The sequence below is a fragment of the Tricharina praecox genome, assembly GCF_024521635.1.
Source record: "Tricharina praecox strain CBS 144465 chromosome Unknown BZA05scaffold_33, whole genome shotgun sequence".
Lineage (NCBI taxonomy): Eukaryota > Fungi > Ascomycota > Pezizomycetes > Pezizales > Pyronemataceae > Tricharina > Tricharina praecox.
In genome coordinates, this window is record NW_026250435.1 from 306,016 (window position 1) to 321,235 (window position 15,220).

A 15,220-nucleotide genomic window follows, 5' to 3' on the forward strand; every position below is an offset into this window, starting at 1 on the left:
TAGAATATATGATATGGTGGCTGCGGCCAACAAGGCCATTTCTGTCAGTTAGTTACGGGTACATACCTCTGCAATGGGAAGTTCGAATCTCTGCATGCAACAGCCGATACAACCAAAAACAACGTTGCTACTGAATACCTAGACAAATAGATAGACATGAAAATTCCACACACGCTGGCCAGAGCACAATCGTTCCTTGTATGTATGCATCTGTCAAACGAGTGTCCCTCGCGATATACCTGGATTCTCATTGCCGTCAATTCGGAGATCCTCCCGTGAGGACTGATGTCAGGTGGCTGACTGTTCGAGCTCTCGGACCGTCCTATAGAACTGGATGACGAATACTGTCGGCAAGGGGCAGTAAGTTTGGAACGCATAACGATTCACTATGAGTCGAGCGGATCAGTAACCAATCCTTTTGAATTCGTTGCACTCGAGCATAATCTCTAGTCGATTCTTATATGTAAACATCCACGATTTCATTTCATTGGAGAATTTCACACCAAAACTGGACCGTGTATCCATGACCGGTGCCATGAACTTCTCCCGTATGTACCAGAGACAGCCGATACGTCGTGCCTCACCACCATTACGAATCATAAGCGCAAGGTGAGGCACCACTTACCCTTACATCTGAGTAGATAACTCCCTCGCTCCCTCGCTCCCTTGCCCCTCAGTCCTCTTCTCTCCTGCCGGCTGGTGGCTGGCCTGTATTTGGACCGGCAAAAAGATGGGCCTCCACAAACCGCAGGCATCGTACGACCCAACTTTCCTATAGCTTTATGCATATCGGAAAGAGTTGGGTCTCGTATCTAGCTTCTCTAGCAGTAACCCCTAGGGTAGATAGCTGCCAGAGCTAGGCAGATCGTGACAGGGCAGAACGGGACGATTCTACCAGGTATTCCCGAAAACCCTCACAACAGAACAAAACACAAAACCTCAAAGTTTCCATATTGATTTTGATTGGCTGGTTCGATTCGGAGACGGAGGAGAGTCGAGAGTTACGAACTCGATCAATCTAAACTATCGAAGCGGCTTAGCAACTCATTGGACATCACTCTAGTTACCGTGTTCGGCCTAGCGCGTTCTTTCTGGCAAATAGAACGCCATCTTCTGACGGGCCGCGGACAGTTAATCTCTGCCTCCAAAGTATCTGTCCCAAACGCTATTTACTCTAGTAGTATCGGCATCATAGAAGTGACAGGCGATCAAAACGTGTGCTCTGGAGTCTATTTACTCCAATTTTAAGGTGAGCTATATCTACTCTATAGCGGGGTTAGCCGACCATACCTTGTAACTCTTCTCAGAGAGGTGCCCTCTATGCTCGCAGGTACTTTGTAAGTTTCTCCGTTCAAACCAGCAATACCTATAAAGTTGTCTGTTCTCCGGACTGTGAAGTGGCTGCATCGGGCATCGAGCGAGAAAAAAACGGTGTTGCTGGCTGTAGATCAAGCTCGTGGCCCGTCTTGTGTAGAGTAGAGAGCTGGTGCAACACATGCCGACTCGTCACGAATACGTTACACAAAGACCTTCGACCCAACTCAACCTAATTTACAAGCTTACCCTCCCCCCGCGTTTCCAGATCATCACGACACTCCTCCCCACCAACACCACCCACAGCCCCCATTTCCGACTTGACGCATACCCTCGTGTCCGCCTCCGGTCCCCGCGTCCTATCGTCCGTCCCACGAAGCTCATTCGCCACCCAATTCGATCCTCGCGCCATCATTCCACCCACACGCTCACCACAGATCCATGATCAGTGACCTTTGAGGACAGCTCGATTTCCCGCCCGGTTTAGCTCTGTTGATGGCAGCCTCGGAACATGCCCAACGCTTCGACCACTTCCCCGAAAGCATACCCGGCGGTATCACGCGTTCGAGGTGGTAGCGGCAGCAGTGCGCATCTCGCGGCGCCCAGAAACAATGGTACCAGCACCAGTTTAGGTCCGCCGATGACGGGAGCTATAGGAGTGGCCATGTCCGGCCCATCGAATCCAAACGGTCCGGGGGGATTTAGCTCCAGCTTGCGGAGCACCACGACAACACTCACGACACCGCACACGCTTGTGAACGACTTCAACCCCCTTAGTCCTGTTTCAAGCGAGGCCCTAGTGGAAGAGCTTACAGACCAACTCAACAAAGCTATCAAATACAAAGAAGGTGCCGAGAACTTACTACAGGTCCTCGACTCGAAGAAAGTCAAGGAGGCAAAGCGCGCGAGGAATGAGGCGGAGAAGGAATACAATGAGAGGAATCGCGAGATCACACAGCTACAGAGTCAGATTGCGGCCATCACAAAACCCCGGGAAACACCGATACTACCGCGGGTCATCGAGACGCTCCTGGATCTACCCAACCAACCTCCTGCCTCGAACGGCGGAGGTTCAGATGTTTCGGAGACGGAGTCACCTACGGTCTCGTTGACGGATGTCTTGCGCGATCTAGAGGAGAAGGGAAATAGAAACGAATTTTACATCTCGAGGGCGAATCAGTTGGTTCTACTCTTCAAGCGACATCCGAACCTCAAGTACGAACTCAATTGGGAGACATTCGGGCACCGGTTGCATTCGCTGCTACTGCACGAAAGCAAAGACGTCATTGCTGCTGGCTACCGCGTCACTCGAGCCGCCCTGACGGACTTGCAGTCGCTGAAGACCACACGGCGACTCCACATTGACCATCTGGCTGTATTGTCGCTGGTATCGAGATCTACCGTGGAACGTGAACAGGCCCTGAAGTTCGTGAGAGCATTTCTGGAGATACCGGGAGGCGTGGGGGAGATATCACGCGAAGTCGTGAGAGCTATAGTGGCATGTGCGGAGCAAGTAGACGACCGGTTGCGAGGAATTGCCATGGAGACACTGGCCGAAATGTTGGTCCTTGACCCGGAACTCGTGGTCTCGGCCGGCGGAGTGAGGGTATTGACCCAAGTTCTCGGCGAAGGTCCCTGGGAGATCGCCGACTCTCTGAGTTTAGCATTCCTGTACCTGCTTGATATGCCCGATACACGGAAGTATGTGCGGGCTGGTCATGATCTAGAGGTACGCTGGGCTTGACCTGCTGTATTTGTGAAGTCATTCTCATGTGGTGGTGGTGTAGATTGTGTTCTCGACCTTTACCGATTCCAGTACTTTGGGTCCGAAAACACATTCCGACGAGGAGAGATTAAGGTCGGCAGCGAAAGTGATCAGTAGTATGCTGAAGTCGTGGTCAGGTGAGGGAACACGTTCCACATCCAGGGCTCGGCGTCTGCTAACAAGGTCCAGGGCTTTTGTGTTTGTCCATGTTTGAAATGCGCTCTTTACGGTCGTTAGTTGATTCATTGCGTATACCTTCTTCTGGCGTTCGGGTAAGAAGGCCGACCTCATCTTAGGGAGTGGTTCGGATGCTAAAGTTCTCAAGGACGTGATTCTGGAGTTATTTTTTGACATTTTCCGCATAAAGCCTCCTTCCTGGTCGACAACCTTTCTCGCTGGGAGAAGACTTACCAGTATGGCTCTCTCCTATCAATCTGCGAGATTCACTAACGACTTGAAGCATATGGCCGTGTGGCCAATCTCAAGAATGACGAATCTTCAAGAAAACCAGGCAAACAAGACAATTCATCCCAGGGCAACCTGGTGAAGCACTACACATCACTCCTACTGGCCGTTTTCTTTGACGCTGGTCTGCTTGAGGTATATACCATTGCCCTTGCCCTTGCTGTGCTGACATGATATAAAGGTCTTGACCTCCATCGTTGAGGACAACAGTGACCCCACAATAGTCCGCAAAACTACCCTCCTGTTGGGCGAAGTATTGAAACTGGCGAGCCAGCTGCTCCCTAGCAACTACAGTGCACGGATGCAGCTTCTGCCGGGCCTATTTTCGTCGGCCTCCAAGTTCGGGCTTGACGGACGTTTCTCGGCGTCTGCGGCAGTCTACCAGATCGACAGCCTCAACCGGACACTTCATCGTTCCTTGTCGGCCAGCACACCCCATCGGATTGCTCTGGAAGAGGAGAAAAGGGGACAACGGCAGGTGGAATTGAAGCTGAAGTTGAACATGACCATTGATGACCGACACTTCTCCAATCTGATTGTTGACACCGGGGTATGTTACCAGCCATCTTGCCCGAAAGCCTGCTAACAAATGTAGGTGTTAAATACTAAGAGTTACATCAAGTGGAACTGGGATGCCCTGAATGAAATCATTCAGGGACCCCTTCTCAATCCTAAGAGGTTGGAGGAAGCCATCAAAGTCACTAAGTTCATGAAACGGCTTCTGTCATTCTACCGTCCGTTTAAGTACCGGTTCAGTGAGATCAAGAATACGAAGCCGAATCAGAGATACGTCAAGACAGGTTGTGCGCTTTTCCGTACCCTCCTACAAACCAGCCAAGGCGTTCTTTTTCTAGCAGAACATAAGATATTACGGCAGATAGCGGAATGTCTAGCACAATTGGACAAGGTAAGAATCTTGACTGGTTGAGAAATTGCATTGTTGACTATTTAGATGAGCGGAATTGTCTCTCCCGAACCGTTATTCTCGGCTCATCGCTTGACCGATACCCTCAGTCGTGGGTACTTCTCTATGCTGGGAACCTTGAGTAGTGATGCGAAAGGACTCGCGTGAGTGGCATGCCATCCGGTAGCAATTGGGGCTAAGCTAACATACACACAGCATGATGGAGCGGTGGCGCATGTTCAACATGTTTTACCACATCAGCGACCTCCAGGATCGGCCCGACTTGCTAGAGTTGTTTGTTTCTACCATGGATTTCTCCTTGTAAGTGTCATCTTCGTGTAACCAAGTCAGAACTGACCGTTCCAGGGAGGGCCACCCTCGCATCATCCTGTCAAAGGCATTGACAACAGGCCCCAAGGTAAGAAGGGAACTTCCGGATGACTGTTCGAAGCTGATAGCCTGGTCCAGAGCGTCCGCTTATTCGCAACGAACCATCTTCGGAACCTGACATCGCCGGACGATCCGGACAAGGTTGCCACCGTCAGGAGCAACGAGACTGCAGAATGGGCAATACGCTTACTCATAACCCAACTTTACGATCCCGACGTGGAAGTATGTGAAACCGCGGTGAGGATATTGGAAGAAGCTTGCAACACGACACACAGCCTCGAGTACGTAGTGAAATGTCGACCGGCATTGGATCACCTTGGTGAGATAGGTGCACCGTTACTGTTGCGGTTCTTATCGACATCAGTAGGGTACCATTACTTGAACGAACTGGACTACATACACCGTGAGATGGACGACTGGTTTCATGTGAGTACCCAATAACTGCATCGGAACCGGGCTGATGGACGAAGGGACGAAACGACTCGTACGTGCTGGCGGTAGAGGCCTCGTTAGCTCGTGCCTTTGCCGATGATGAGCCAGTGAAGAAAGGTGTCAACACGATGGACCGCGACATGCTGGGGACAGTGCCGCCGCATTTCTACCGTGAACTGGCACGGACTAGCGAGGGCTGCAAGTTGCTCCGAGAGAAAGGCCACTTCGAAGACTTTGCGCGGTTTATACAGCAGTTCGGACAAGAGCATGCAGACCCCGAGATTGTTACGAAAATCAAAGGATGTTTGTGGGCGGTCGGTAACATTGGATCGATGCCTCTTGGGGCTCCGTTCCTCGACGAAGCGGATATTGTCGGACCGATAATCATGATTGCGGAGACATCGCAGGTGCTGACGCTCAAGGGAACGGCTTTCTTCGTGCTGGGTCTGATAGCGAAGACGATGCAAGGATTGGAGATCCTGCTGGAACATGGTTGGGATGGATCGACGTCAACGATGGGAGAAACACTAGGCTTCTGCGTGCCAATAGACTTGCGACGGTTGCTCTCGGTGGGTTCTCCCTTGTGCATTATCTATGCGTCTATTTCTTTTGGCACCCATGAGACAGCAGTCTCGTGCTGCACTCTCTGCACTCTCTGCACTCTTGGATCCATTCCTTTCGCTGTTACATACATCTGACCCGGATATTGCCGTTCTCTTGCAGGTCGAGCCGTGGCAGCATACACGGGACGAAACCAGCGAAACCAACAGACCGTCGATTCTGTCGAGAATCCTGGGCGAAGACCCTGTAGACTCGGATATTATTGGCGCAATAGCCAACCTATCCAACCATATCAAAGAGAGTCAAGCGACCAAAGATCTCCTCAAGTGCGTACTCTACATCTACCCCACTCCACTCCATTGTCTTTTCTATTTCGCGGAACGCAACATCTATGTATTGTATAAGTATTGACATGCGAGGTGATGGCTTTAGACTCAAAGCGGCTCACATTACGCACTTTGCCTCACCTGAGCTCTATCGTCGAGTGATGGTATTACTCGAGTCTTACCGGTACCGGCTTCAGATGCGACGGTTCATCATCGAACTGTTTGACAAGAGTGTGGTGGAACACTTGGTAAGGGAGGGACAGGCGGAGCCGATAGGATCACCGATGTCACCAGAAGTTGAGCATCAGCATCATCAGCAGCAGCAGTCGAACGTTAGCATGAGTTGAGTTGAGCTGAATTGCAATTGAATCTAAGTAGTAGTTGATTGTGTGGATGTGTGTGTGTGGATGGACGTGTGTGTGTGTGTGTGTGGACGTGTGTGTGTGTGTGTGGACGTGTAGGGCTCGAGGTCGGAGGGGGTGTGGAGGTGTGTGGCAAGCACGGTCAAGAGTCGAGCCTGCGATCGAGCTTTGGTCGTGACATCTCATAAAATGGAAGCTACCGATCTTGCCATCCAGTCTTACAGCTCACAAGCTTCTCAATCAATCAATGTGCATGGGTTGCCTGGGGCCTGGGGGCGGGAGGGTGTGTGTCGTGTGTGTGGGGTGGGGGCGGCTGTTCTCCTCCGCCTCCACTCCGCTCGTTGGGTCAGGGAAGGGGAGGGGGGAGGGAGGCATCAGATGGGTGTGATCCCCCCGTCGCTGCCGACACTCGGTTCCACTCCCGATCAGGGCACGCAAAAGACAAGTACTAGTACCATCGAGCGCGGCAACCAGCCAGTTAGAGCATGCGCAGTACTAGAGCAAGTGTGTCTCATTCTCATTCTCCCTAAACACCGAGAGACAGCAATGAGCATCCTCGTCCGCGTCCGCGTCTTGGTCCTCGTCCGTCTTGGTCCTCGTCCGTCTTGGTCCTCGTCCGTCTTGGTCCTCGTCCGCCCGCCGTGCCCTCGTCCGCCGTCCGGGTCCACGATAGGTACGGTACGGTATGCGACGTGAGACGGCGACTTCACCGGCCTTCACTGACCCATATCGTACACATCATACACATCATACACACATACATAGCATACATACTCTACATACATGTCTACATACTCTACATACATAGACCAACCCCCCATCCGATCCGTCGTCATGCATATATCCCGAACATGCACTTTTCTTTCTTTCTTTCTCCCGGACGGATTGCTCCCCTTTCCAGTTTCCGCCAGTTTCCCCCACTGCCCACTACTTCATAAAGCCGATACATCTCACTGATTGACTTGAATCGACGACGACGGCGGCGACGACGCACCGGGGGGAAATGGCTGGGCTTGTCTGGCTTGTCTGGCTTGTCTGGCTTGTCTGGCTGTTTGGCTGACTGGCGGGATGATTGATGGATGGACGGGATGGGATGGGATGGAGACAGAACCTTGGTCCTTGGTCCTTGGTCCCTGAAGACAGGACAAGACAGGACAGGACAGAACCTTGGTCGTCCATGAAGACAGGACAGGACCGAACCGGAGCAGAGGGAGGGAGGGAGGCAGGGAAATAAAATAGAGTATATGACGCGCAGATTCTGTACGTAGCTCACTCCGGATGCCCCCCCAGGGCAGGGCAGGGCGGGTCCAGGGCGGGTCCAACGCTGGTTTCATGGGGTAGATAGACAGACAGAGTACATACACATACACGCAAGCTGCAACAAGGGGCACATACACCACGACACGACTCGACACGGCGCACACACACACACACACGGAGACATACACACACACACACACGATGTATCCGGAGATTGAGGGAAGAAGACGATACTCGGTTACCGGATGATATTTTACTGATTGGCGCAAGGCGAGGCTGCGTCTAACTCAGCACTATGCAATTACTATATCGACTTTACTCTGGTCTTCTATCTTTTTCGGAGTGCTGTCGGGCTGTATCTCTAGTTGACTTTGCGCGCGAATCGACCGGGGAGCGGAGGGATGGGTTAGGTTGGTTGGTGCCTAAGCGTATCTACGGTAGATACTCTGCCTAGTCGCAGACGTGGGTACTACTAGTAATAGATGTCTGTAAATGTATGTACGAATGGCAGCTGCGGTCCTGCGGACGCCGGAGCGATGATGATGGGCGTGGGCTTGCGAGATCGGCTGGGCTTGGGGATTCCATGTACTCACATGCAGCCACAGCTCGGTAGGCGTCCGAACGAGAGCTTGATTACCGACGTCCTGGAGGAGGAGGAAAGGGTTAGACAGGAGAAGATAGGGCTGAAGAAGGGGGTTGGGCAGCAGAATACAAGGCTGAAGAATAAGAAGGGGCGCAGAAGAAGACAAGGCTGAGGAAATGGGCGACGTGCAAACAAGATGCAGCGGTGTGTTCGAGATCGCACGTCGAGATCTCTCGAGGTGGCCGATCTCGGGCTTTAGTTGTAATCTCACATTTTCCCGGCGCCACAACTCAGTTATGCACTACAGGACGACTCTGCATGATCCAACTACCTTGCCATTCCGCGCAGGGAAGACGAAGAGAAAGAACGATGATGGTCGCTTTCTGATGGTCGCTTTCTATGCGCAATCGTCTCCTTCCCGGAGTCGTCGTCTTCTGCTCAGCGTCGTCTGCTGCTCAATGCCTTCTCCGCACCTTCTATGTCTAGAGTATTCTGCCTTCCCAAGCGTGAAGCGCCCACCTGACACTCGTCCTCCTAGGAGTACGCATACGTACTCCGCCACTAACTAGCACTGGTTATCATATTCTGCGGTTCTCCGTTGCTTCTCATCCGCCGCCGCCGCCTCTACACCATACCCCTCCACCATGTGGTTGGCCGCGCTGCTGCTGCTTCGATCATCCACTACTGACTGCCACGGCCACCCACCCACCTCATCAGCAACTCCAGCCGGGTCAAAACCCACTTCGACTACCTACAATCCTCCGCCGCTTGAACCCCGATCATATTGGCCCACCCATAGTAGTAGATCGCCGGTGCATAGAGTAGGCAGTCATCCAGCATATTACATAGGATAAAACGATATATCATACATATGGAAAAGAAACCCTTCAGGGTAGTCAAGTTCGAACAATTCTCTAGGCCATCCTTCTTAACCATTCCACTGCCCTCCTCCTCCAGACACCTTCACACACCCCCTCCCTCCCCCACTACAACAACCACAAACCACAACAACAGTTCCTACGAAACCCTCGCTCCCCTTTCACACCCCCCCACCCAGCCCCCGGATAGTATTCCTTCTTTCTCTTGCTGTTCCTACATATTCAACCCCACTCCTCCCCACCCTCCAACAACGCACCTTGTCGATAGCTCCCTGCAGAAAGTAACGCTCTTCAACCACTACTGCGACTCCTTGGAAACCCACTACTCTCGACCATTTACCTTCAAGGTCCCTAGCCACCTTTTGGCTCGGCCAAACCCACCCCAGGTATGTCACCGCTTACACATCTCCACCCTCCCTCCCCCGTCCTGGTTCTCATCCAGGAAAGTACCTGGAAACTTGAAAAATAAAAAACATCACGATATTTCCATGCTTCTTCTCAACACAAATCGTGAACTTGATCCCATAGCTTCCTTGAAAGATAAACGAGATACCAAAGCTATACTGGACATTTTCTTACGCATTACAGACTTTCCACCTTTCAATCTCTCGGTACCTCTGCGTTCGCTTCGGTCCGACAACTCTTTTTCCGCTCTGTAATGACATCGTGGTTCTCGCGTGCATCCGGGAGAGATATATCCCGATCACCCACCAAAAAAATAATCACCGGCACAATGACGTCCGCAGAAGGCGTCGGGGCCGGCCAGTCCGCGTCCGAGACTAGTGGTTCTCAGCAACAGCAACAACGGCAACCATGCCCGAATGGATTCGATCCATTTCGGGATGCACGAGAGATTGTGCGTTTGGTGCAGTGCAGCATCTGTTCACTGCCCCTCCGTCATCCCATGGCGTTGCCGTGTGGAAATATCGCCTGTCGGGGCTGTCTGCCAGAAGCTTATGTCCGCCGTGGTGTGAGCTATCCGGATCTGCCGGAGAGGAAGCTGGGATTCATTTGTCCGGCTGTCGGGGATTGTCGGAAGGAACATGCGTTGGCGGATTGCGGCGTGGACGTGACGCTCGCGAAGGTTGTCGAGCATTTCAACAGTGTGCTGGCAAGTGGGAAGATGGGCTCCGACGACTCCTCCCAGGAGAAGCGGTTCGGTCGATTACGATCGCTCTATGTCTTGGCGAAGGACGGCCGATTGGCTTACGACGAGGAGATCGAGTTCGACGAGGAGAAGGAAGGTGATGGAACGGATCACCAGCTCCTCGCGGCTATCAAGGAGGCCGCTTGCTCTGAGATGGAGTGCCAAGTCTGTTACGCTCTGCTGGTGGACCCGGTTACGACGCAATGTGGCCATACGTTCTGTCGGCAATGCATACAGAAAGTCCTAGCCCATTCGCTACATTGTCCGTCTTGCCGTACGAAATTACAACTGCCGTCACATATACCGGCAAAGTCCAGCAACAAAAGACTTACCGAGATCCTTGTCGTTCTATGTCCGGGCGAGCTGGCTGATAGAGCCACCAGCAACACCACGGCTGAACCTCAAGACGAGGCGGACGACCTTACGACCCCAATATTCGTTTGCGCCAGTTCCTTCCCTTCAATGCCGACACCGTTGTTCATATTCGAGGCTCGGTATCGGTTGATGATCCAACGGGCGTGGGAAGGGGACAAACTGTTCGGAATGGTGCTTCCGAACTTCGTTAGCAACGGGGTAGGAGACGCGGAGGGGACTCCATTCATGGAGTATGGAACGATGCTCCAAATTGAATCCATCCAAGTTTATGCCGACGGTCGCAGCCATATTTGGACGGTCGGCGTATCGAAGTTCAAAATCAGGAAGTGGGGTTACCGCGATGATTACCTCATCGCCAAAGTGGAACGAGTTGACGACTTTCCTCTGGCGGACGAGGAAGCGTTCGAACAGTCGTGCCTAGGCGTGAACCTGGGACATCCGCATTCCTCTCCCCTAGCTCCTGGCCAAACCACCATGGACGCCTTCCGGATCTGCGCCGACTTCTGTGATCGCATGATATCGATAAATTCGCCGTGGGCGTCCCCGAATGTCCTGCTCACCTTCGGTCTTCGACCGGAAGACCCCACCCTGCTTCCCTACTGGGTCGCATCCATTCTCCCCATCGTCGATCAAGAAAAGTACCGCCTCATCTGCTCCCAGAGCGTCCGAGAACGGCTGTTCATCACCGTCCAATGGATCAACAACATAGAACGAATCAGGTGGTGGGTTTAACTTACCGGGACTCATTGGATACATCTGACGTCTTGAAGGGCTTCCGCGCCGAACTGCACGGTCCTCTGACTATCCGTTCTTGTCCTCCTCATCGGGTGCTTGGTTTCATGGATACTTTCGCACGTCTGATGATACGCCTACCGTTCCGGATCCGACACGATTACTGCGACACATTTCCCTTTGTTTTTTTCTTCGGTTTTCGGTTTTCTTTTTTTTCTTTTTCTTTCCTCTTACCATGACGCTTCGGCTGGGGTTCTGTGGTGGTGTTGATACGGTGACTTCATTACATACTGCGGTATACCCTTCAGCTTCTTTCATTCATTACAGGTGTTTATTCTTACCATGCTTTGCTATTCAGGGGGTTCGGTTCCATCTTCATTTTCAATTTCTTTCCGGTTTCTCACAAGATTTTACACCGTCGCGAATTTCCTTTCAAGTCATTTTGTTTTTGTTTCGAGTCCATTTTCTGTCCATTTTCAGGAAAAAGAACTGCTTGCTTGCTTGTTTGCTTTGCTTCTCGTTGGTTTCGCGCGCGCACACGGGTCGGTCGGGGATATGGCGTTATGGGGGGGAATTACCTGCATTTGAATTTTCTTTCTCTTCTTTTCTTCAAGGGATTTGTTTCTTACGTTTTTTTTCTTTCGTTTCTTTTCTTTTCTGTCCATATTTTTTTACCTTCAGTATTCTTCATATGTACCATTGGCCTTTCGTTCTTTTCTTTAGCTGTACTGTACATTAGATTTTACTTGACTGTTGAGGTCATGGGCGGATGGGGGATGGGCGGTGAATTGATGGCTTGGGGTATTCCTATCATCTTGATGGAACGATGTGATGTGAGCAGCCCAGGCCATGAAGAGAATCTCCACTCTCGAGCGCAATGAGCTCAGCGCTACAGTAGAGTGCGGGAATGGTTGTCTCGACTCTCCTCCACCCGCCGTTCTGTCCGGTCGGTCACCGACTCACTGACTCACCGGTGCCCTCGAACTTAACTACAGCGTGGCCACGCCGAGATGGTATACATCTGCTTGACTAACGAAGATCGGACCGAACATACACAAAGGTTGGAGAGGTGGGAGAGGTGGGGGGGGGGTGGGGGAGGTGGGAGATCGACCTCGGGCAGGGCATGGTGTATCACTCGGGGATACTTTCACGGTGGGGGGTGCGGGATCTTCGTCGCTGCGGTATCAGTCTCACGGGGCTACGTCCGTCAGTCCGTTACTTCACCCTACTCCCCTTCCCTCCCCTCCCCTCCGGCCTCCACTTCAGTCCACTCCACTCCACTCCCACAACATGCAACACGTAACACGCAACACGCAACACTCAACACTCAATAAACTTCATCTCAGCCCTCGGCGGCAGATCAACATCGCGCATAGGTAGTACATTATGTACCTAGGTATGCCATGTGCACTCACCATTCCCACTTTTGTTTACGATCCCGCACACAGTGTTCTCCATCGTCCGGACGGGACAGACGGGTCGGTCCCCGTCCTCACGGTCGATATCACGTGATAATATTCTGATCACTCGACCCAATAAGGGCATTCACTATAGTAGCCGTTTGCAGATACGCGAGTGAGATATACTAATAATGATATGTTTTGTGTGGGGATCAACTACCTATACCTTTGGCCAGTACAGCGCACAAAATTGCTTAGTCTTCCTCACGCTGTTGCTGTGAGAAGGAGCAGTATTTCGACTTGGACACCTAAGGTACACGCTCGAAATCAGGGTTTTGTCCAAGGCTTGGTGGCGGACGGCCGTGGACGATCGAGTTCTGGCGCTGATGAATCGGAAGAGGAGAAAAAGACCGACGCAGGAAGGAATTTGATGAAGCAGAAGATGGGCAGAGGACTGTCGGGAAAAGCCAGATAGTAGAGGTGATTGAGCTTCCCTCTGTAGTTCCCATGTAAAGGGGAGAGAGGCGGCATCTTTGTATCTTACAGATCTCAAGGTGGTTACCACCGAAAAGCAAAATAAAGATCTGTTACGATTTCACGCAAAAGTGCAAACCTCTATGTAATTCTAAAACCCGCTCAGAATATACCTTAATGAATCTGGGTGCTTCGCACTGTTGCATCGACACCTCAGTTGTGTATCAGCTTGGACTGCTACTACGACATGTTGGACATATTTCCATAACAACTTGTTATCACCACCATGAGAGGAGCGAAATGTAGGATCGATGGGGGACAGATAAGATAGGAGGAGTGTCCAGGTAGTCAGATCAGTGGATCCGAACATTGGAGATATGATATGTAGTCTGTAGTGGCAGAGAAGACATAAGATGATTCTTCGAAGTTGAATATGTAGAACCTCAACTTCTCTATTATCCTTCATCTTCGCCGCTTTCCTTCCCGGGCTACGTCGTAACCGCAGGTATCAAACACCCTCAAAAGACCGTTACCAAGTTTGGTTGGACGTACGAATCCACTACCATCACTCCACAAACCACACACAATAAACCCCACACAACAATCCACACGTCACATCCCGCACACAACAATCCACAAAACCCACATCCCCCTCCGCACTTCACACTCTTCACTTCACACTCCACAATCCACCCCGCTTGATCCACAATTCACACTCTTCACTTCATACTCTTCACTTCACACTCCACACTCCACTATCCACACTCCACACTACAAATAAAACATACCGCCAGAAATCCCACCACACAGCTCATTCCTGCACAGCACATGAGTGCCTTCCCTAACCACCACCGCGCACGAATTTGCGCCGCGCCCTGCGCCCTGCGAATTCCCCCAACAACACCATGTGCCACCGCGGGCGGTAGCCCGGCCACCACTGTTTATGGTGGCTTGAGCGAGCATACATGCTCGCTGACATAGTCGGGCCCGGACAGATTCGGAGACGGACAGTAAGTCCTCATGCTGGAACAGAACAGATTGATGTTGGCACTTGGGCGTTGATCGCTGACTCGACTCGACTATGATTAGCGGAATGAGCACCACAACCCACCGAGGAGCCCCGGCTCCCGGGCGGTGCTTCCTGCGAAAGTATCGCAGGAAGCAAGCAGGTGACAACATCAATGCACTGCGAATGAATGAGGCAACTGGGGAATAGCTGCCGACGTCATTGATCCCTTCCGACGGGCCTCAAGGCCCCTCCTCGACCAACCCAACTTGGTGGAAATGCCCAAAATCGACTGGAATGAGTACTGCAACCATTCATCGATGAGCCACGGCTCCCGGGGAAGCCGAACTGCGAAATTGGTGGAGGCCGAAGCACTCAATTCACAGCATTCCAAACCTCAACGAACATCCTGTCTGTGGGGTTAGGGTCTTGGGACTCCTTGTCTCGCAGCTTGGCGGAAATCCGCCATTGAGATGCAGAGGTTCGTCGTCGGAATTCGCGACCTCGCTCGGGAATCGGGACGATAAGTGGGGGTAGTGAGGGACAGGACGTAGCACGCCTTAGGTGAGTTTCTCTGTCTTCGAGGCTGGACCTTCGCTGACCTGTGGCGACCAGTTGTCTTTCTAAGTGCTTGTTTCTGTTTTTCTTTTCTCTGCATCTATTTTTTACTCACTGCTCTGTGTCGTTATATTTTCTGTGTTGCGATCTCTACATTTTCTTGAGCTTCCTGTTGATAGGCCGCTCTTCTACGATTGATTGAATTCTCTTTCCATAACTACCCCCCATCTAGGGCCTCTCAGTACCCGGGCGGGCTTGAAGTGGAGCGGAGATTTCAATCCGTCACTG

General features: G+C 51.9%; 3 protein-coding genes across 3 annotated transcripts; all 3 read left to right on the plus strand.

Annotated features, from left to right (window-relative positions):
- Positions 1 to 1,587: 1,587 nt before the first annotated feature.
- Positions 1,588 to 6,809, plus strand: BZA05DRAFT_410844 (Rapamycin-insensitive companion of mTOR, N-term-domain-containing protein). Its single transcript, XM_051484945.1, has 14 exons — positions 1,588 to 3,043; positions 3,102 to 3,216; positions 3,269 to 3,351; positions 3,405 to 3,492; positions 3,540 to 3,679; positions 3,726 to 4,094; positions 4,140 to 4,451; positions 4,497 to 4,612; positions 4,665 to 4,769; positions 4,815 to 4,866; positions 4,917 to 5,264; positions 5,309 to 5,839; positions 5,994 to 6,157; positions 6,264 to 6,809. Exons 1-14 carry the CDS (start codon positions 1,826 to 1,828, stop codon positions 6,502 to 6,504), a joined length of 3,882 nt encoding a protein of 1,293 aa, XP_051335593.1. The 5' UTR covers positions 1,588 to 1,825; the 3' UTR covers positions 6,505 to 6,809.
- A 3,164-nt stretch (positions 6,810 to 9,973) lies between these two features.
- On the plus strand, positions 9,974 to 11,494 carry BZA05DRAFT_343768 (PUA-like domain-containing protein; the record flags this gene model as incomplete). The annotated part of the gene is made up of 1 exon (XM_051481094.1): positions 9,974 to 11,494. One exon carries the CDS (start codon positions 9,974 to 9,976, stop codon positions 11,492 to 11,494), a length of 1,521 nt encoding a protein of 506 aa, XP_051335594.1.
- Positions 11,495 to 11,612: 118 nt separating this feature from the next.
- BZA05DRAFT_183356 (uncharacterized protein) lies at positions 11,613 to 12,307 on the plus strand. Its single transcript, XM_051479332.1, has one exon. The coding sequence runs from the start codon at positions 11,730 to 11,732 to the stop codon at positions 12,231 to 12,233; it is 504 nt and encodes a 167-aa protein (XP_051335595.1). The 5' UTR covers positions 11,613 to 11,729; the 3' UTR covers positions 12,234 to 12,307.
- The last annotated feature ends 2,913 nt before the right edge of the window (positions 12,308 to 15,220 follow it).